This window comes from Eretmochelys imbricata, chromosome 14 (genome assembly GCF_965152235.1).
Source record: "Eretmochelys imbricata isolate rEreImb1 chromosome 14, rEreImb1.hap1, whole genome shotgun sequence".
Taxonomy (NCBI): domain Eukaryota; kingdom Metazoa; phylum Chordata; order Testudines; family Cheloniidae; genus Eretmochelys; species Eretmochelys imbricata.
This window is the reverse complement of record NC_135585.1, coordinates 1500858-1522480: the sequence shown is the minus strand read 5'-3', so window position 1 is coordinate 1522480 and position 21623 is coordinate 1500858. Positions and strand designations below refer to the sequence as shown.

The window sequence follows — 21623 nt, the reverse complement described above, 5'->3', positions numbered from 1 at the left end:
CACTGGGAAAAACTTCTGACTGTCAGGGTGGTTAAGCATTGGAAGAAATTGCCCTAGGTTGTGCAATCTCCATCATTGGGGATTTTTAAGAGCAGATTGGACAAACACCTATCAGGGATGGTCTAGATAATACTTAGTCCTGCCTGGAGTGCAGGGACTAGACTAGATGACCTCTCGAGGTCCCTTCCAGGTTTATGATTCTACATTGTATAGGTGGGCACTGAGGCCCATACAGATGGGACGGGGAGTCTGTGGCAGAGGTCTCCCAAGTCCCAGGCTAGCACCTGAAACACTGACTGGATGTTTGATAAGGGTGGGAGGGCAACTGTTCCCCTGGCAATGGTGAAACTCTCAGTAGCACAAAGGGCACTTCAAAGTCTTTCAGCACCCGGATCAAAAGCCAGCAGAATTCTGCTGCCTTTGAGCCAATTGTTGCAGAAAGAAAATTAGTAAATTAACTTTCATGGTGAAAATCCAGCTCCTGAATGTCTAGGCTGCCACAAGTGTGTAATGGGCTAGCAGAACTGCCTTTTAGGAGCCCGAAGGACTGCGGTGCTGTCAGCCCATATGTTCCCTCTTCAGCTTGGAAGTGACTCTCCCTTGGGGGCACCAGTTTGCTGAGGCTTGGAATTGGTGAGTGAAGGAGTTTCCTTCTTTCCCCAGGAGGAATACATCTTCCTATTGCAGGAAACAAAATTGAGGAACCCTCGGGAGTTTACTTAAAATAAATTAAAAAATAAAATCGTGCTGATTGGAGAGAACGCCAGCTCCATCCTGTGCATGTGAGCGCGTTGCCACCCCATCCCCAGAGGGCAGAAAGAAAGATGTGCTTAGAATTGCAACCCTGTGCAACTTCTGCCTTTGATCACATAGCTCACATGTGCCCTTCGCTTTCCTTCTTCGGATATTTATTATGTTTAATTTTCCTGGGACGTGGCTGTAAGTGAGACAGATGGAACAGAATCTGTGCGCTGGGTGAACACATCTTAATTAAACAGATAAATAAGCTTCCCTTCCAGGGAGATTTTCCTTTTTCCGGGGTTTCCGCTGGGGCTGCAGCACATGCTCCATAGAGCTGAGCAGGGTCCCTCTGGGAAGTTCTGGAGACCAGGTTCCATTTGCAATCTGGCCCCAGTGTTCGGAGGCTCCTGCATTCCCAGTGCAAACTTTAAGCTGCACTAGAGAGCTTACGGCTGAGCTGCTCTAAACCATCGGCAGAGAGCGCTTCCCTTGGCTTCATGGATCCACCCCCAAAGAGCGATGGCCACCATATTGGTGGGAGAAACTCTCCTGCCGACACAGCGCGGGGTACACCAGCACTCAGGTCGGTGTAATTTACGTCGCTCAGTGGGTGGCTTAGTCACACTGACCTAAACTGTAGCGTAGCCTTAGTAAATTGTCACTATCACGCACCCCCATCGCCAAGCCAAACGAAGGCGCTAACTCCTCGGAGTGATTGTGCCCTCTGCTGGAGGCCTGTGTTGTGGCAATTGTAGCTGAAGTGGCAGTTATTCCCCTGGTGGGTCTGTCATTCCGTCCCTGTCCCACCCCTGCTTGCTGCTGTCGCTAGGGGCGCTGAGAGCAGCGGAGGGAAAAGGTGAGTACTGAGCTCTATAGACCATTGGTGAGTGTGATCCCACCTGTCAAGCCACCTCCGTGGAGTCTGACTAGCCCTGGAGCCAGAGGGGACTCACCCACCCGCGTCCCGGGCAGTGTTTGCTTGTGGGTCCCTTCCCGTAATGGAGACACCTCTGCAAGAGACCAAATACAGGCACCAGCTGGGAGAGAGGGGACCTCAGAGCTCCAGCTCCCTGAGTCTTCTGTGGTTTGATACTCTGCATGATTACTGCTCCCGTCTCGTAACTGAGCTGGGGAAGGGATCTAGCCATGTGTAAATGTAAATGTGAGTGTATGTTACACTGGTGAAAGTGGTGTGGATTGAGAGCCCTGGAGGCCAGGAGCTCCTAGCCTCAAAATGGAGGACAACAGGGCAGGTAAGCTCACCCACGACCAGCCCCATCCCATGCCTTGACCCTGCAGCTCAGAGGGCAGTTCAGTCTCCAGGGCCCACTTTGCCTTCCTGTCTTGCCAGCTGGTGTATGGATGCTTTTTGTGACATGGGCTGTTACTCTGGCAGAAGTCCCCTTAGCTTGCTCCCACTGGCCACCAGATGGGAATGTCTTTGAGTCATTGCTATCCTGGATCGTAATCAAGCCAGTGATGCAGAGGGGAAAGGCTCTGCGTCCTTACCCCTGAGCCATCTGGTCTCCTCTGTTTGTTTCCTCACACATTGTATGTAGCATTTTACAGCTCAGTCTCTCGCCTCCCAGGTGGGAAGCACCAGGCATTTCCCTCCACTGTCCCCACTCTGGCTGACTGAAGAACGTGCAAAAGTCACTGGGGCCTTAGAGGCAGGGTGTACAGGCAAGTATGGAATTCAGAGAACTCCCCCTTTACCCACCAAAAGAATTGCCTGCCTGCCTCTGCATATATAAAGCATATCTCACCATAGCATCAAGCCACTGTATCTGGGTTAAGCACCCTGAGTGCCACGTAGCTCTCCAGCTCTGGGGTGCATGGGTCCCCAGTGGAAGGCCCAGGTCACTCCTCCTCCCTACCATAGGTTTAATCTTTGGCCATTAGAGCATATGTCCCATCGTAATTCACTTCCTGCCAGGCTCCCGGGGACAGAGGTGAGTCTTGCAGCACAACCCAAAGACAATGAGGGAACGGGTCTCCCTCACCCTCTTTGGAAGGATCTTTGAGAGTCCTGGGCCTCCAGCTCCCCCAAGCCTGCAACTGGACTCTTATAAGCACAGGATATATTGCGATCTTAGCTGTTGTGATAGTGCCTATAGGAGAGGTGTCCCACCAGCACCTGGACTTGGAACTGAGAGTGCAGGGGGAGCCAGTGCATGTGTGGAGCACTGGGGTGATAAGATCTCTGCAGCTGTAGGGGTCAGGCTGCTGTGGTAGTTTCCTTGTCTGGGTACTGAGGTAGGGGGAGTAGCAGTCATCCAGCCTGGAGATGAGGTTTCCTGCAGCCAAATCCCCATGTCAGGAGTGTGGACAGAGGCACCTTTCATGAGTGCTGCTGTGTGATCCCCTGCAGTTCCCAGAGGGCAAGGTAGGGCCAGTGTTAGCCATTTGCAGAAGCAGTCGGCCCCTTGGCATTGGACCTGTTTGCTAAGATGCTGTTCAGCATTCCTCTTCTGAGGCTGTCTCAATGGCTTTCACCCCCAGAAGAAATGCAGCCCACTTGTGCTTTGATTTTCCCTTTGCTCAGTGGCCATAGGCCTGCGTGGTCATTGCTTTTATTGGTGCTGTTTAACAACCTGTCAGCCCCATGAGACTCAGGTCAGCGGCTTTGGGAGGGCTTTGGAATTGTGCCTTGCCTGCCAGGTATCTGCAGCATAAACTGGAACCGCTGCAAATGCCCAGGATGTGGCAGCATGGCAGTCTGTGTGAGGGGGGTATGGAAAATCCCAGCTTCTGAACGGAGCTGTCCATATGCTGGAGGTGCCAAAGGAGACTTGGAATCAGCAGCTGCTAACAGAAACAAACCTTTGGGCATCCTATTCAGCCAAGACGGAAATTGAATCCAACCCAGGACTCAGTTTCCCAAATATATGAGCACAAACCAGTCCAGGCTGCTTTGTAGCTGGCTGTGACCAAAGCTAAGATCCATGTTGAGCAGGCCCCTGAAACGTGGCCACACAACACTGGTGGCACTGAATTGTCATTGGCATGGACAGCTCAGGCAGAGATCCCGCTCTGCACACAAGGCAGCTGTGTGTGCACCCCACTCTGAAGCTCTTTGAAAATGTGGCCTGGAATTTGTATGGCTGCGTGAGTGCTAGGGCCACATGGCGAGAAGTGACAAGCACATCAGTGGTTGGACTTGGAAGGGAAGTAACTGCAGTGAAGCTTGAGGAAAGACGGGATGGAGTTCTGTGGGGCTGGAAGGACCAAAGTAATTTTTGTCACAAAGCCACAAGCATGGTCCCTCCCTACGGTAGCTGTCTCTCTCCCACACAGACATACAGGCTATCACTGGGGTAGGATAGACTCACACATTAGTAATTCACTAGTGGTGTGCCTCGGACCAACGGTGCACTAGAACAAGATTCAAACTGTGTGTTTTGATCCAGGCTGGGAGGGGGTGGGAACATTGCTGGGGTGGACCTGAAAGTCATGAGTAAGGCTATGAGTTGCTCACGGAGGTCATGGATTCCATGATTTTACATGACCATCGCGACGTCAGCCCCGGACGGCGGGGTTTGGGCCGTCAGCCCCGGACGGCGGGTTTGGTTTTCTGTGATTTATTGTTTCTTGCCCACATCCTGTCCATGACTTTTGCTAAAAGTAGCCATGACAAAATCTTATGAGCCTCTGCTGCTGCTGCAGTGACCCCTGCTGGTCGCCTTGGTTCATGAGCTCATTGCACAGCCGAGGAGAGGATGGTGTCTTGGGAACAGTCTGGGGTGGGTCTTTGTTGAAGGACAGAACCATCCCCCCTTGAGCAGGAATGTTTCTTGGAGAGAGCCATGTAACGGGAAAATATGAGAGCCTTTCCGAAATGCTCAAGGTAAAGTTCCCTGTCTACATTGCACCGATGCATTGGCCAGTTCCTCAGGGACCCTGCTCTGCAGGAGGCAGCAGATCCTGTGCCAGGGCCCATTACATCAAACTGCTGGGAACTAGCCCTGCCTGGGGAGCTTAGATTTATTTACACTTATTTGGGACAAGCCATCCAGCACTTGAGAGTAATGCGGTCACCACAGACCTTGCCAAACACAACTCATATTTCAAGGTCGGCTGGCTTCCATCTGTGTGGGTGTGCGACTTGGTGTGTGTGCGTGCATGTCTGCCAGAGTGTGCGGCTGTGTGTGTGCATGATGCATGGCTGCCTGTCTGGGTCTTTGTGCACATGGGAGCAGATAGGTGTGTCTCTCTGGGTGGGGAGATGAGTTTCTGTGTGTACAATGCATGTTGCCATGTGCATGCGTGCAGATCTGTGTGTGTCTGTGTAATCAGCATGGCACTGTGTTTGCACATGTGCATCTCAGGGGCGAGAGGTGATGCTGTGTGCACATCTGGGTGTGTTTCTCTCCCCGGGTTGGTCTGGAGAATCCCGAAGTTCAGGGCTGTGCGGCGTGTTAGTGAGGTTTCTCTTCCGGGGGGCTGGCTGCCCTCAGTTTGGAAGTGCAGGCTTCCCAGCTGCAGCAGCCTTCCCATGGCGTATGTGGCTGGATTACATCACCGAAACTCCTGGTAAGATCTTTCTTTTCTTCAGAGTTGGTGTCTGGAAAGGAGGCCAGCTCCTTCCACTTGATTCCCCAGCCAAGCATAAAACCAGCCCAGCAGCATATTTGTCTCAGGGCTGTGAAAGAGGATAAGGGGGAGGTGGGGAGAACAGTCTGCAAATGTGCTGCAGCATCGGAGGAGTTAAGTGCGGGATCAGCTGTTCTCATGTCATTATGGATTCTCTTCATTTTATACAGAGCTCAGTCTGATGTCTGAATGCACAGGGGACTCCCCCTCCTACTCCACCTCCCGCCCCTTTCTGTTTCATTCCCTCACCCTCTCTCTCTCCTCCCTTCCCTTTCAGCCCCCCCTCCTTTGCAGACCATTCATTCAGTGCCAGTGTCTAATGGCACCAAAGTAAATAGCCGAGCATTGTTCCTTCATTGTAAGAGCAGAGGGCAAGGCAAGCGTTCCTCAGATGTATCCTCTCAAATAGCACCACAAGGGGGAGGGGAGGGGACAGAGGAGGAGGAAAAGCACTGAGTGGGAGAGAGAGAGAAAGGGAAAAAAGAGAATAAGCAGAGTGTATAGAAGAGGACGAAACTGACTGCAAGCAGCTCCACGGCTACCTGTCAACACATGCTGTGCTCCATGGCTAACTCGGGCTGCCTCCTTGTCTCCAACTCAGGCATGCTTCCTCACTCTCTCCCCTGCCCTCCAGCCTTCCTCTTCCTCCAGCAGGTAAGTGACCCCCTTCTTGGGTTTTTGCTGTGAAGCTTGCACGTGCTTTCTGGCCAGCACCCACTGAGCTAAAGATCAGAGCTGAACCTCTTCCTTCCACCCCCTGATTGGCCATACCCATCTCATCAACGCTGCCTGCTGGCACCGGGGGAACACTGCTTTGTTCCTTGGTTGTGAGTGTCATTTTTTTGGTTCTCTAGCTATTCTGTTGGGGTTTCTGCTCCATGCCGGGGTTCTGTGCCTGACCAGGGGCTGAGCTGCTGGCACAGTGAAAAATGCAGAGTCCAGCACTTTCGCTTCCTCGCAGCTGCTATTCAGCATCAGCAATGAGGAGAAATCATTTACACTCAACTTTTAGAAATACAGGATCTACATAGTGTGGCTGACATACAGGGAGAAGCAGGGAAAGAGAGAAATCTATTACTCACACATGCCGTACACATATGTGTGTGTATGAGAGACAAATAACATTAACTATAAATCAGTGTGTTTCAGATGTTCATACAGAGACTCACAGATGCATTTCAGTAGGTCTGGTTTATTCAGGAGAATGCCAGGAGTTTGGGCAGCTCCTGATGCCATCTCTCAGAGCTGGGGAATTCATTCCCTGTGCATTAGTTAGTTCCTTAACTTCTCACTGGGGTTTCCTGTGTCTCGGTTCTGTTCTTGGCTTGTCTGTTGGTCCTGGTGCTGCGAGTTCCCCACCTGGTGATCCCTGGGGAAACGCTGCTCGGGAGAGGAAGTGTTCTGTTCAAAAGCCTCTTTGCTGCGTCGAAAACCCTGTCTCCCAGCCAGGCTAACCATTCCATTTGTGCTTTGAGTAATTAAATTCATAACATTCTACCTGCCCTCTCTGCATGGCCTGCGCATCTCACCTGCCAGCTGGCTCCTGAGGGCTGGGGGTTCCATTTGTTGGGATTAAGCTCTTGTATGGGGAGGCTGCATTTGTTTCATTTCTTTAAAAAATTTTAAAGACTTTAAAACTCTTGGTCTGAGTTGGCTCGGAACCAAAGTGTGTCCAGGCTAGAGAGTTAAGCAGCATTAGAGCCTGGCTTCTAGTTCCAGAATTCATTAGAAAAGGGGAATTCTGAAAAACGTGGGGTTACTGCTGGTTAAACAAGCATACATGCTTTGGTCGAATCTCTGAGCTGTGACTGTGTGCGCATGCTAGAAAGCCATAAGGGCGAAAAAGCAACAGGAGCTACTCTTCAGACTGGACAGCGCCTTCCTGAAGAGAAGGGCTTAGGGAAAGCCTGAGGGGCTTTGTATTTGAATCTCAACCTCTCCTTCCTTGTTCAGGGGACTCCATGGGACTTCGTGCTCTGCTCTCCAGGCGTGAAGCTTGGGCATTTGGCATCAAGCAAAAAATGTCCCAGAATTCCCACTAGTCACTGGAGAGCTTTGTTGAGTGTCTGAGGGCAGCACACTGGGGGGTTCTCAGGCTTTGAACCTGCAGCCAGTTTAGGTCCAGGAGACTTCATTCAGGTAATTCAGAGCCATGGGAGTGTTTAGTTTCTAAATGTAATTCCTTTTTCCCTCGCTCCCTTTCATGAAAGGCGCTGCTGCTTTCACTCATATTTTATAACAGTGTAGTCTGCAGACCTCTATGCTGGGCTGCCCAGAGACTGGGGTGGCTCTTGCCATCCATCGCACGTGCAGGAAGTACTGGGAGCAGGCGGTTTGGGCAGGGTGGATTTGCTGCCTGGCAGTGACTGAAGAGCGCACAAAAGTGAAATGTAGGGTCTGGGAAGGAGAGGTTTTCATCTCATTTGCGGCTCTCATTTGCTCCCAGTGAGTTCTTGCTCCTTTCATCACCCTGTTTGTTTGAATTGGGATTCTCTCTCTTTGCTCTCCCAGAAGCCTCGTGCTCTTTAGCAGCAGTTTGGAAATGTTGGTCAGAAAGGAGGGTTTGGCATTGGTATTTTACCCAAATAATGAGTGAGATACAGGCCTAAATCTCTTTCCTCTTCCCTTGTGTTTGGTTGTTGCTGAGATTCTGTGTTCAGGTTTGGGGATGGACTATTTGGTAAACGTAGCAACAAGAAGCCGGGCAAAGAGACATCAAAAATAGCACAAGAAGCATGTGAAAAGGGACCAAAGAGCCAGAGGTCACCTCAGTCCCATTCATAGCACGCAGCTGTACCATACTTGGGTCCATAGTAGTGGATCTACTGTATATGGCACGTTGTGGTTATTGACCATAGAGTAGTTCATTTATTGTGCATCACTAGTTTATTTCTGAAATTCACTATGGATTTTACATGTGAATTACATCAATAAACCTATGAACAAAGCACACATACGATAATAATACCATCTACCAGTGTATATGCCATCCGTAGCCAGGGAACTATGCTTTACAGGGGCAGACTGGACATATTTCACCTGCACATAACCCAAAAACAATGGAATTAATTTAGCTCAAACTTCTTTTTCTTTTTTAAATGTATCTTTGCAAAAAGGCTGGACATGGAAAGTGAAGATAACTTAGATATTCATAATGTTTCTGTGATAGATCTAACATGTTTATAATATATGTGTATATATATATGTACAGTATCAGAGGGGTAGCCGTGTTAGTCTGGATCTGTAAAAGTGGCAAAGAGTCCTGTGGCACCTTATATACGTCTGTTAGTCTATAAGGTGCCACAGGACTCTTTGCTGCTTTTATATATGTACAGATATGTGTATATCTCATAGTGTATATGTGTAAAGAGAGAGAGAGAAGATATATGGGACTTCAGGACTTACTTGATTTTGAAGATGCTCCACAGTTCTGAAAATCAGAGTCATTGTGCATATGGGTGTGACTATTCCTAGGATGTGTTGGTAATGCGCATGGATCATTAAGGTGTGTGTTATCTATACACAGACAGAAACACAAATACAGTAAACGTCTGTCATACCACGAGTCATTTTAACTAAGCCCTACATTCAATGGTTAAATCCCTAGGAATGGGACATGTACACTATCAGCCAGAAAACTACTCTGTCCCTCGGTTTATTTGGTATAAAGAAGCCCTACTGCCCTTCTCTGGCTTCTTAGCACCAATCTTTTTTCTAGTGCTAATATTTCATGGGACAGCCGCAAAATGAAGTTGTCTGCAAGACTTTGATTAACTAACGCCAGGGAAAATCCAGCTGCAGTTTGGTCTTTGGTGTTTGTGAATAGCTCATCAAAGGCAGCTGCATGCTCCTTGTGGTTTGCTCAGATCAGCTCTTCGGGAGCAGCTGTGCTGCCCTTCCTCATTCCCAGCAGCTGGTAGCCTTGTTACACAGCTCTCTGCATGGTGCAGATCCATCTGATGCACTGCGTAGAACAATCACCAGCTGGGCTCCGGATCACAGTCCTCAACCACATTTCCCCAGGTTGAGATTGCGGCAAGGTGGGGTTTTCAGGATCAAGTTGGGAGAAGAGGGACTGATAGCGTGCATGCTGGGGGCCCTGTTTGACTGCAGGATTGTGTGCAGGAACCAGAATAGCTGAACACAAGTCTGAGGAGTTCACCCAGAGCAGGCGGCATGAGGAAAGGTAGGAGCAAGAGTTCCAGTGAGGCTGTGTTATAATAATTGGTTCAGTGGGAACTTGAGCGCTATAGGGAGAGACTCTGATTGTTCTACCAAGTTACACTGTCAAAAAGTATCTTAAACGTCATGATAAAAGAACAGTTAACAGTAATGGAGGGAACAGCCATCTCGCTGGCCTGGGGGTGCAGCCTGGGCTCCTGACTTCACAGTCACCGTTAGAAAGCTCTGGAAATCTGGGCTCAGGGCATGTTGTGCAGTAACTCCTCTCTGCGCTGGCTGGAGAGGTTAATGGGAGTTAATTGACAGAAGGGCTAAACCAACTGCTCAATAACCCCCAGGGATTGTTTAATCATTAGAAGGCACCTGCCTTCTCACACGGGGCATTAGCTCAGGATGGTCACTGGAGCAGCCATTGCTACAGGCTGTTTGGAAAACCCTATCCTAGAGGTTTCAGAGTAACAGCCGTGTTAGTCTGTATTCGCAAAAAGAACAGGAGGACTTGTGGCACCTTAGAGACTAACCAGTTTATTTGAGCATGAGCTTTCGTGAGCTACACTCCGATGAAGTGAGCCACAAGTCCTCCTTTTCTTTTTGCCTATCCTAGAGGGTTGCTGTCAGGTTAAAAATCTTGTGTTTTTAGAGAGCAGGTGTTCCATTGTTACTAGCAACATTGTAGCCACTAGATAGTTTCTAGTTAAATCTCATTGCCTTTCCAGCCTTTGTGCCATTTGTTTGCTGCTTCTATTTGATTTAGGTTTGCAAACCAAAAGCTGACTCTTTGGTTGACGTTTCTGGTTCCAAGCCTTAGCCCGATGCTGCAGAGCTTGCGCTCCAGACACAGCCGGGGAAAGTTCAAGCCAAAGAAAATATTTGTTAATTTTTTAAAAATATTATTAAAATATTTATATTAATTTTAGTATTTATAAAACCAGTTTCCCCCCAGCAATGACACGTTCGGCCTCTGCTGCCTGGCAATATCCCTGTCATAGGTGTACTTGTGTTTTAATACTGTGGTGCTGGGTGACCAGATTAGATTTTGTAACTCCGGAACTCTCTCCGGTATTCTAGTTGATCAGTGGAGGGATATGTTTTAACAAAGCAGAAAGGGTAATTGTGATTGCAAACTCAGCATGCCCACCCAGACTCTTGCCACACACCACCTGCCCACCCTCTCCCTCAGAACTCAATGCTAAAAACAGAAGGTGCAGTATCGAAACAAACTATTTATCAAATTGCTTGGCCACACTGTTTGTTTGCAGCATTGGCTCTGGGGGTGGAGTGGGCCGGGGTGTTTGGTTTGGCGGCTCGAACTGAGCAGCCTTCCCGGTCCACCTCAGAAGTACGTAGTCTGTTGGTTTACGTGGGGTATCAAACTCAGCATACTTGTCTCCTCCAGGGGGTTACCAAAACCATAGGGACATTGAGGCTTCCTAATTCATTCTTCCATGAGGGGTCTCTGAATCCTCCCGCTTCCTCCCCCCCTCCCCACCTCCAAAAAAAAAAAAAAAAAAATCCTGCTGACAGCTGTAAATGGGATTCTGGTGATTTAGCACACAGGGCTTGTTGGGCTTTAAGGACCTTTGGCCAAACAAATAACAGCTCGCTATCCAGGCCAAGCCGCACAGAACTGCTCCATCTTCAGGGCCAGCAGGAGACTCTGCAGGGAGAAGGAGAGGTATCAGAGGTGTGCCTCCCCTCTGGGTCAGAATGGCCTGCAGTGCAAGAACACCTTACAGGGGCCCAAAGTAGCTGGATCAGCTCAGGAGACGAACCTCGGCATCACTGCAGACAGCTCAGTGGTGACCTGCTCAGCGTGCAGCTGCAGCCAAAAAGCAAACAAGACGTTCAGATGCACAAGGAATGGGATGGAGTAATCCGGGAAATATCCTAATGCCCTTCCGTAAATCAATGGTGCAGCCTCATCTGGATACTGTGTGAAGTGCTGGTCAGCCCTTCCCAGAAAGGACAATGCAGAGGGCTCAGAGAAGGGAGATGAGAATAATCAATTTGGATTGTTTCCTTTAGAAAAGAGATGAATACAGAGGGACATGATGAAAGTGTGTAGGAGGAGGACTGGTCTAGAGAGGGGGGATCGGGAGCTGCTCTCCCAGTCTCATGACACAAGACCAGGGGGACATTCAGTGATAGGGAAGGTGGCTGATTCAAAACTGATAAAAGGAAATACTTTTTCCATATCACATAGTTCGGCTATGGAACTCACTGCCACAAGATGTTGTTGAGGCCAGCAATTTAGCAAGATTCAATGTGGGATTGGAGAGTAATATGGATATCCAGAATATCTCAAGTTAGCATAGCTAATGCTGAAAGTCTTGGAAGGGGTATTAAAGCTCAGGGTTCAGCCAGTCTCTGACAGTGGTTAAGAAGAGACTTTCCTGTGTGCAGGTTTCACCACCTCTGCTACTGTGGGGTTCTTGCCTTTTCTCAAGTGCGGTGCTGGTCATTGGCCGAGACAGGATCCTGGGCTAGATGAGCCTGCTCTGCCCCAGAATGGCCGGGAAGTGTTCTGAGGAAGTGGAAGACTGATAGCGCCCTTAGCGTTCAGTCAGAGCCGTGTGCATGCTCATGAATAATAACAGCACTTAGCACATCTTTAGCATGGGGTCTAGATGTGAACTTGTGTGTGAAGAGCTGTGGGCGTACAGGTGTACTTGGGCATGGGTGTGTGTGTACACAGGAGGTGGCTGTGTAGATGAGCACACGTGTCTGTGCCTAGGAAATGTATCTGAGGCAGGTCTGTGCCTAAGACTGTATGCAAAGGTGTGTACGTGCAAGTGGGTGAGTACATGGATGGGGGATGGGCACATGCAGGCAGAGCTGAAGGTTGGTAAGTGCATGGAGGTGGGTCTGGGATGCTAATAGAGGTGCAAGACACATGGGTGGCCTGGACTCCAGGGAGGAAGGGTGTCCCAGCTGGGACCATGAACATATCCTGCTGCCATTCCAGCATGTCCATGTTTCATAAAGCAGGCCAGAGATTACTGGCATGTTGGGGAGCAAGCGGAGAGTCCCACACCTTGTTGGGTCTGTCAAGGGAACGGCTCTAGGGGAGCACAGGCAGCACCTGCACCCACCCATCCGGAACGATGAGGCCTGCGGCAGGGTTTGGAGACCTAGGGTGAGCAGGAAAGGGCAGGAGGGGGCAGCAAGGGACCTGAAATGTCCCTTTAAGTGACTCAGGTCTTGGAGGCCTCTGAGCACCTAGGAAGTGACTGAGACTGTGTCTTCACTGCAGAGTTTACTGGAGTTGTCTGAACTTGATTTAAGAGCTCTCAAGTTAGCCTAGCAAGAGCGGCCACACAGCAGGAGTACCCCAACCGGCTGGATTACTGCTCGGAATGATTGTGTTAGCAGGCAGCTGGAGCTGGAGCCTAGTCAGGTCAAGGTAGAAGCCCCCCCCCCCCCCCCCCCGGCACTAAGGGGTTTGTGTGTGGACAGGGCTTGAGCTTGGGGCAACACTCGAGTTAACTCCAGTTAACACAGCCACAGACAGAGGCGGATTTACAGTAAAACACAGGGGACTCTGGCAAGGGGCCCCCCAACCCAGGGCCGGGCAGCTGTGGGGGCAGAAGCTTGGTCAAGCTCCCCCCTCCCCTGCCTCCTCCCCGCCTCCTCCTCCAAGTGTGCCATGTTCCCACTCCTCCCAGCACTTCCCCCACCACCAGACAGCTGTTTGCCAGCACTCAGGTTGCTCCGGGAGGGAGGGGGAGAAGCGGGGCCGCAGCGCGCTCAGGGGAGGAGGAGGAGAAGAGGCAGGGGCAGGGCCTTGGGGAAGGGGGTAGAATCGGGGCAGGGCGGAGCAAAAGCGGGGCCCCTGCACTCCCCGTACACATATCCCCCCAAACCCCTGCAGTGAGCTGCTCAGGGCAGGGGGCTGGGGTGGGGCAGGCAGCACCCCCACATCCCCAGCCCCCTGCCCTGACTCCTGCACCCCACACACATACCTAGCCCCCCCACACTCCATGCCCTGACTCCTGCACCCCCCCACATGCCCATCCTGAGCACCAAATGGGAGCTCCTGCACCCCCCCCCACACACACACATTCCCACCTGCACCCCTTGTATTAAATGGGAGCTGCCCCAGGTAAGCGCTCCATACCCCAACTTACTGCCCCAGCCTTGAGCCTCCTCCCGCACCCTAACTCCTGGCCAGACCCTGCACCCCAATCCCCAGCCTGCTCCTGCACCTTAACTTCCTCCCAGACCCTGCACCTCCAGCCCTGAGCCCCCTCCCTCACCCTAAATCCTGGCCAGACACTGCACCCCAATCCCCAGCCTGCTCCTGCACCTTAACTTCCTCCCAGACCCTGCACCCCCAGCCCTGAGCCCCCTCCCTCGCCCTAAATCCTGGCTAGACCCTGCACCCCAATCCCCAGCCTGCTCCTGCACCTTAACTTCCTCCCTGACCCTGCACCCCCAGTCCTGAGCCCCCTCCCACACCCTAACTCCTGGGCCAGACCCTGCACCCCAATAGGTTTTACAAAGGGCTCTTTTCCAATGCGCTTTACAGTCGTTCGCTAACGGTACAAACAGTGTTTGGAAAGGTCGTTAAGTGGCCCGCCGAGACCCCCCACGATTTTCAATGGGTCTGTGGAAAAATAAGCGGGACGACAAGAGCAATCAAGGTCCTGCACTTTATTTTCATTTACTTACTATTACTTACAGGAGGAGGATGAAGAAAAAAAGAATGGAAAAGGGGGGATAAGAGCGAATGTTCTTTTTCGTGGCTGGGTCCTGAGGAGGGGCCCCAAAAATGAAGCTGAGCCCAGGGCCCCACTAACAAAATCCGCCACGGCCGCGGAGAAGCGGGAGCACTAGGCGCAGTGAGGGCGAGGGGTTGCATTAGAGCCTGCCGCAGGTGTTTACTTCTGAGGCTGCCTGCAGGGGGTGGGGAGGCATTTCCTAAAGCCCATTCCGGGACCCTGCCCACCTCAGGCCTGTATGTTCTTTGCCTCTCTGGTAGCTTCCAGGCTGGCGCATCTGGCTCCTGGATTTGCCAGCTCTGGAGATCCCCTTCCAGCTCAGAGCCAGGGCCTGGCAACCCAAAGGGCCTTTCACTCTGTTGGAGCGGCACATACATTACAAATTGGGTTTGCGCAGAATCAGCAGGATTCACTCCAGGCCTTTGTGGAAGCAGCGCTGCTGAAATGCGATCCCTGGCACCAAGAACCTATTAACTAGAGTGAGGCAAGTGCGGGAATGAGAGCCAGCCTGAGGAAGGAGTTCACAGAGACAGTGTCAGGATGCTCTGGCAGCCCCGCCAGCGCCAGGCTGATGTTGCAAGAGCTTTTGCTTTTAGAGCCTGACTTGTGCGTTTAGTTTTTACACAGTAGAAGGCCCGGGTGGTGTAGATGGAGAGGGCTGGGGACCTATCCTGTCTGCTAGCATTGCCGAGCGTCCCGCCTGCTGGTTCCTCCACATCCCTGAGGCAGCCTTCAGGATATTCCTGTTTCCTGTTGAACCTGCTGCATGGAGATGCTGAGTCACATCCAGCCACCCAGAGATTCCTTTTGAAGCCCCTATGTGCTGCTCCTCCAGATGTCTCTGAGGCCTCCCATCCTCGCTGCCCTCAGGAGTAAATGAATGAGAAATAGGGATGGACCCCAGGCAGCCTCCTCTGGTTGTGTAGAACGCCAAGCCCTATGGTCCAGGGCTGGAGCCTGGCTTGGACTCCAAGGGCGAGTCCAGTGCCTGGATGGGAACCTGCCCTCTTTGCCCTGGGGAAGCTCAGGCCTTGGACCCATTCCTGCCCTGCTGCTGGCCCCTCATTCTCACTCCTCACTGATGGAAGACAATCACCTCAAGCCTCTGGCAAGGTCCTGGGAGGGTGAAAGGAAGAGGGTGCCCAAGAGCCACATAGAGCTTGTAGCGGCTGTAGTTCCATGACAGGTTTCCCCTCACAGGCTCCCATCCCCCTGCCCAGCTGCCCTCCCACAGCCTGGGATCCTGCAGGAGGCTCACTGCAGGGTTTGATTAGTGGTGTTTCTTTCTCCCCGGAGGAGGCTTGTCAGTGGACGGGGTGGGGAGCGGGCCTGGCCACTCCATCTCCCCCTTGCTGAAGTGCTGGGCTTGCAGCACTTTGTCATGATTTTCCTCCATCTGTGAGCAGCGATCCGTCACTCCTCACATTACCCAAGTAGAAAATGACACATAAACTGACATGATTGCTGCTGTTTCTCAGCACCATGCAACATCTGTTTCCTTTATTGCACAGTGGAAGGTGGACAGGGGCTGGGGATTGGCCGGTTACTCTGCAACCGAGCAAAGATGGGGTGACTGCAGTCGGGGGTAGCTGTGACTCTGCCTAGGGCTGGGAATTGGCTGCCCTAGGCAAACTGGAAAATTACCCCACCCAGGCCCTTGCCACCCATTCCAGGGTCACTTCCTGCCCCTAAGGCAACTGCCTGCTTTGTAAATACAGTACCGCCAGTCATGAGGGTCTGTGTGACAGTATGTGAGAGGCTGGGGGCACGTTCGTGGGGTGAGGCTTTGCGTGGAGCCTGCGTGGCCATGCATGAGCCTCTGTAGCCCTGGCCTTGGGGATGTGAGCCCTGAATAAGAACAGGGGAGTGAGGGTGAAGTTCTGAAGGGCGGCGCTTATCCCCTCCAGGGACCCAGGGTCCTCCTCCAGCCCCCTCAGCCACACAAGCCCCTGCCCCACTTGTGGTGAGGAGAGTGAAACCTGAGTCACTCCAAAGAATATTTGCCCAACCAGCGCAGCCCTGCGCTCCCCCGGGGATGCTCACTGGAGCTCGAACCAACATTGGTTAGAACAGAAATCAGGGAAGGGCCTCTGGGGGCCCAGTGGAGAGGATTTAACCCCAGACATCAAAGAAGCCCAGCTCTGCTCAGGCTCTAGTCTAGGGCATGGGAGTCCTGTCCTGGCTGCTGCCACCCTCCTGCTCCTCTGCCCAGCTGTGACGGGGAGGGGCTGTTGGCACCCCATGACTCTCCCCTCGCGGGCTGTGATTTACTGAAGGGGCTGAAGAGTCTTTGGTAGTTTGTCCTTCTCCATCTGTCACCAGCTGCTCGGCTACTTTCAGGCACCAATAAATTCTGGGTTTACTGACAGGCCTTTCTTCATCCCACCCCGCTGGCTGCAGAGCTCTCAGTCTGGACACTGATGCTCAGAACAGCACCCGGATATAGGCTGCAGAGCTCTGGCTGCTGGTTGGGAGTACGCAGGCTGCTTCCAGACAGGTGGTGGTCACACTAATGTATCTCCCAGCTGCTGGGCTGACCTGGGAATGCTAGGGATGGGTGACAGGAGGCCTCCAGTCAGAGGGTTAATTCAGAATATACAAGCAAAGAAACCTTGCAGGGAGACCCCCAGGCTGGAGCAGGAAGCCACCATCATCTTCTGTTGGGGGGTGTCACTGCATACGGCTCAAAGAGGAGGAGCCACCTCTGTGTTGATGGATTTGCAGTGGGCAGGGAGGTGGTCTGCTGGAGCTCAGGGGTGTGGGAATTGCTGCTCTTCCTCCATGCTCATTTCTCCATCCGGCTCAGGTTGGGGGAGAGCCCTTCCCCACCCGCCCATCTCTTGTTCATTCATTCCCCGGGACCTGAGGACTGACCTACAGGGTTGGCTTGGGTTGGTTTCCTGCCCTACAGACTCCCTCGCTGTGTGAGTCCATGTCTCAGCAAGAGAGGCCAAGCCCTTGCATCGCTAAGCCTGCAGTGCTATGCTCACATTGCACCCCGCTCCAGGCCAGGAGGGTTTCAAACCTGATACCAGTAAATCAATCCAAAGTCTGTGTGTAGAGCAGCCAGGCTGAGAGGAGCTGGGAGCTCAGGACAGGATTTATCTGTCGGTGTTTAACGGAAACAATGGGAAAGGGCGAAGTCAGCATCTCTTCCAGCCAGGGTATGAGGAACCCTGGCCTCTGGCTGTACAGGTGGCTAGCTGGTCTGAGCATGCCTGGGGCTGCTTTAAGGGGCTCGGCAAGCAGGTCCCTTCAGACGTGATCTCCCCTCTTGTTTTCTCTCTGCCACAGTGTCTGTACAGCTCTGTATTAAACCAAAAATGGGGAGGAGCAGGCCATGGTGGCAGTTCATTTGTGATCTGCATTGTATGGGGAGCTCTTAATTAAAGCTAGTTAGCTAATTAACTTGCAAATGAGAAACTCGCATCTTTCTTTCTTTTTAAAAAAAAATAGCAAGACAAATATTTAAACTAATTAATTTGTATCTGATCCCATACCAGTGGCCTTTGCACTGCCATCAGCGGGTCCCTTTGTACCTGCAGGGGTTTCTTCTCAGTGTGGCCCCCCTGTTCCTACTGGCGCTCTCTGCCCTGCAACTCAGGCAAAGAATCTCTGGAGAGTGATAATAAGCATCAGTGCATAGGTATGACTGCGTGTGTGGTTGTGTCTGACTGTGCAGCTGTGGCTGGAACTGTGCTTCAGTGTGAGTCTGACTGTTAGTGAGTTTGTATGTTTGTGATTGTGACTGGGGTTGTTTCTGGTTGCAGGGGTGCATTAGCAATTTGCATTGGGTATAGTTGTCCCCACAGTCTCTTCAACTTGTCCCCCAGTTACACCCACTGGTCCCTGCCACAGTAGGCAGGAATGCGGCTCTCTGAGCTCGTTTATGTCACCTGCAGCTCTAGCCATGTCCCACAGGCCAGGCACAGGCCCAGAGTATAGACAGGGGATGGGGGTGTTACCTGCATGCTTGAGGGTGCCTTCCTTAGCATGCCTGACTTAGGGAACGTCTGCTGTCTGTCAGGACATGCCAAAGCTGAGTGGTCTCTCCCTCCACCCAGCCCCTTTCAGCCTCAGCAGCAAGGACACCTAGAGTGTGGCCTGCCTGGCCCCTCCCTGCTCACCTGTGTCTGGCTGCTGCCACTATAATTTGATCGCGTTAATAGAGTGAATTGGCCAGCTCCAACCTCAGCACTTTCAGAGCCCGCTCTCCCCGAACCCCACGCCTTTCCCTTCATAAATCCCAACATGGAAGAATCCCTGACGCTGACACCTTCTCGCTACTTATTGATCACCTCTCCGTTCCAATCAGAGCTGCCATGGTGATGAATCGGAGCTGCTTCTCTGGGAGCCACAGCCCTGCGCCTCCCCTCACTGCTGACATGCTGGAAAGTTTGGGAGCCTGCGAAGGAAATGGACCAGCCCCCCCAGAGCCAGGAGCCTCGGGCAACTGAGGGGCCTGGGCAGGCAGAAAGCAGGCGAGAGACTAAAGGAAAGGCCTGTTGTGCAATCAACTTGTCCCTGCTACTCTGCCTGACAGGCTGGCTCCTGGCTGGGGATCCTGGCTCCATGGAGCTCAGCTGTGTTGCAAAGAGCATCCTTCCCGAATGGCTGTGGATGCTGGTTCCCCCAGTGGTGCTCTTGGAATGGTCCCTGCAACATTTACCCTCTGCTCCCGAGACAGCCCCAGTTGAACCTCACCCTTCTTACCCCACAGTCACTTCACTTGGGCTAGCAATGCTCACTGCCCAGGCTCAGGAGCATGACCTAATCCTAGTTACTGAGAATCCTGCAGGCAGGGCAGAATGTGGGCACCCCTGGGCCAGAGGGGGCTGGATAAAGCAGTGAGTGAAGGACAGGATGGAAGGAAACTTCCCCCTTTCGTAAAACGGTGTGAAATCCCCTCCTCAGCCCTGCATTGGGCTCCAGGACCCACCAACCTCTCTCCCGCACGCTCTCATTCACACTGTTTCTGCAACAGCCTGAGGGCTTTGTTAGCACAACTCAGTTCAAATGTCTGATTAGTCTTTAGGAGATCAAGGGGTCAATTTTCCACAGCTCCTTCCTCTCCATTTAACTAATTTAACTGTGCGATTGTTGCAAATTTCATTTTATTATAGCCCTGCTTCTCAATCCAATTGAATTACCAAAATCTCATTTTCTCAGAAGTGCTGAATATGTAATTAGAGGAAAAATTATGCTCCTGACTGCCTATTAGGGTGGTTTGTGTGTGAGAGAGCTTGTCTGTGCGTGATTACATATGTGTATATGGTTGCCTGTGTATGAGCATGCATGTAGTAACCTGTGTGTGCATACGTGTGCATGTGTGTGTGTTTTCACATGCATTTACAGTGTAGTGATTGCAAAATGGAAATCACTTTAACACACAGATCAGAAATTAATATGTGTGGACCTCTATACTAAAGGGAACTTCAAGTCCATTCCAAACCTCCTTTGTACTTGGTACCCAGAGGTGACACCAGCTTCTAACAAACAAATGCAGCAGGAGCTGAGGTTAGAAGTGGAAATGAACAGCCCAATAAATTGTCCTTTTTCCTTATAGGATTTATATGGGAAAGGCTCTTGCTGATGCCAAAAGGTTCCTCCCAGCAGTGCCTCATCAGCTGAAACTCTCAGCCCATGTGAATGCAAACATTGCATCACATTCTGCTCTCCTTTGCACCAGGGTATCCCCCAGGGCTATTCCAAGGGAGCTAGTGACTGGATTCACAGCACTGTCACTGAAAGCAGAATTTGGCCCCTCCAACTGCAACCTGACTGTTCAGAGCCATGGGAGCACACTGGCAATCTTTGGGAATTTGCTTTTTTTTTAAATCACCATCGAGTGGAGACAAGAAGCAGCTTGTTTCTCCCAAGTGCCCTTCCCCTCTCTTGGTCTGGGGAAGCACTGGGGGCAGGCTGTGACTGCCATTGACTTAACTGAAGACAGGATTTCAGCCCTGCCCCTGCACTTGGTCTCCATTCCATGGGAGAGAATGCGGACATCTTCACCTTGTACCACACCCAGAGCTTCCCACACTTGCTGTTGGGAGCTCTGCCCTCAAGGTACAAGGAAAATTACACCCTCCCTGTCACAAACACAGCTGAACCTCACTAATAACTGGGAGCCCCAATGTGATGAGCGAACAAAGGGGAAATTCACCTTGTGCTGGGCAGGGCCTGGGCACCACTCCAGGTCTGTGCACTTGCTGAACCACATGGGGCAAAAGCAAGGCCTAGATCATGGGCTGGCCCCTCTGCAAGGAGTGGACAAGGGACCATACACTCTAAAGCAAAGTTCACACCACACAAAACAGACCCGATTCTCTTCTTTGGCCCATTGCTGGTTAGCTTGAATGATTTACTGAGGATCCATCATAGCAGGTTCTAGCAACTGGTCACAAATATAGTCTGTATAGTAATGAGCTCTTAGTACAATGAGACTTCACTAGCGCAGCTGCTATTCAGGGGCTGAGTCACTGTGCAAGGGCTGGTGAGGCAGGGATGAGCCTGGGTGCTGTGTACTTGTTAAAGGTGCCAGCCCCCTGCAGATAAAACAATGGGGTCTTTCCTCTGATCTGTGCACAGCAGTCCAGGAGCAACCTGCTCATCTCTCTTACTGGGTCCCTTTCATATAGGACTCTGCCAGAGCAGAAAAGCCTATTGTCCCAGTGGGTTTCTGTGAGTCAAGTCCTAGTTCTAATAGCCCAGTTAGCCAGTCCATTCCCTCGGTTTCACTTTCTCTGGGTTTTCATGAGCTTCCCAAGAGGAAGTAGTCTCTGAATGGAGAAGTGTTGCACAATGAATGGCTAGCGACAGTCTGGCAGGATGATAGTCTCTGCTCAGGAGATTCCCAGGGCTGGACCAGCAGGGAAATTGCAGATCAGGATTGAGTGACACTGGCAGAGCTGGAGGAACCCAGAACAGAAATAATGCATGTGGGATGTTGGGGTTTCGGGACATCAGCAGCATGCTCATGAGAAGGAGAGTGGGAGCATGAGCATGAGAAGGAGAGTGGGACAGAGCACAGGAGCTAACTTGCCAGGTCCCTGGGCAATTGAGGCTAGTTCCTATGTTTTAGAAAGTAAACCCCTTGGATTGCCCTGCCCTGTCTGCTTTCCCCGGTCACTGGTGTTTGCTGTATTCCGGCCCCTCCTTTGGGCTGTCTCTTTTCACATTGCCAGCTCTTTGCAGCAGGCTGGGAACATGTCTGGGTGCCGCACTGCCAAGGCAGAGCAATCCAACCCCAGCTCAGAGGACAAGAGAGGTCATGCTGGGGCCCTCTGCCATCTGGGGGTGAAATGCTGCCCCAGTTCAGGCAGTGGGGTTCCATGGTGGCAGGTATCTACTCTATGGGGCCAATTCAAGCCTCCCAGCAAATTG

General features: G+C 51.7%; 1 protein-coding gene across 1 annotated transcript in view; it reads left to right on the top strand.

Annotated features, from left to right (window-relative positions):
* The first annotated feature begins 5886 nt into the window (after positions 1–5886).
* RBFOX3 (RNA binding fox-1 homolog 3) overlaps positions 5887–21623 on the top strand; it is a 57955-nt gene continuing 42218 nt past the window's right edge. Inside the window, exon 1 of the mRNA XM_077833062.1 lies at positions 5887–5988. Within this exon, the coding sequence (XP_077689188.1) occupies positions 5887–5988 (102 nt within the window). The remainder of the gene's footprint in view (positions 5989–21623) is intronic.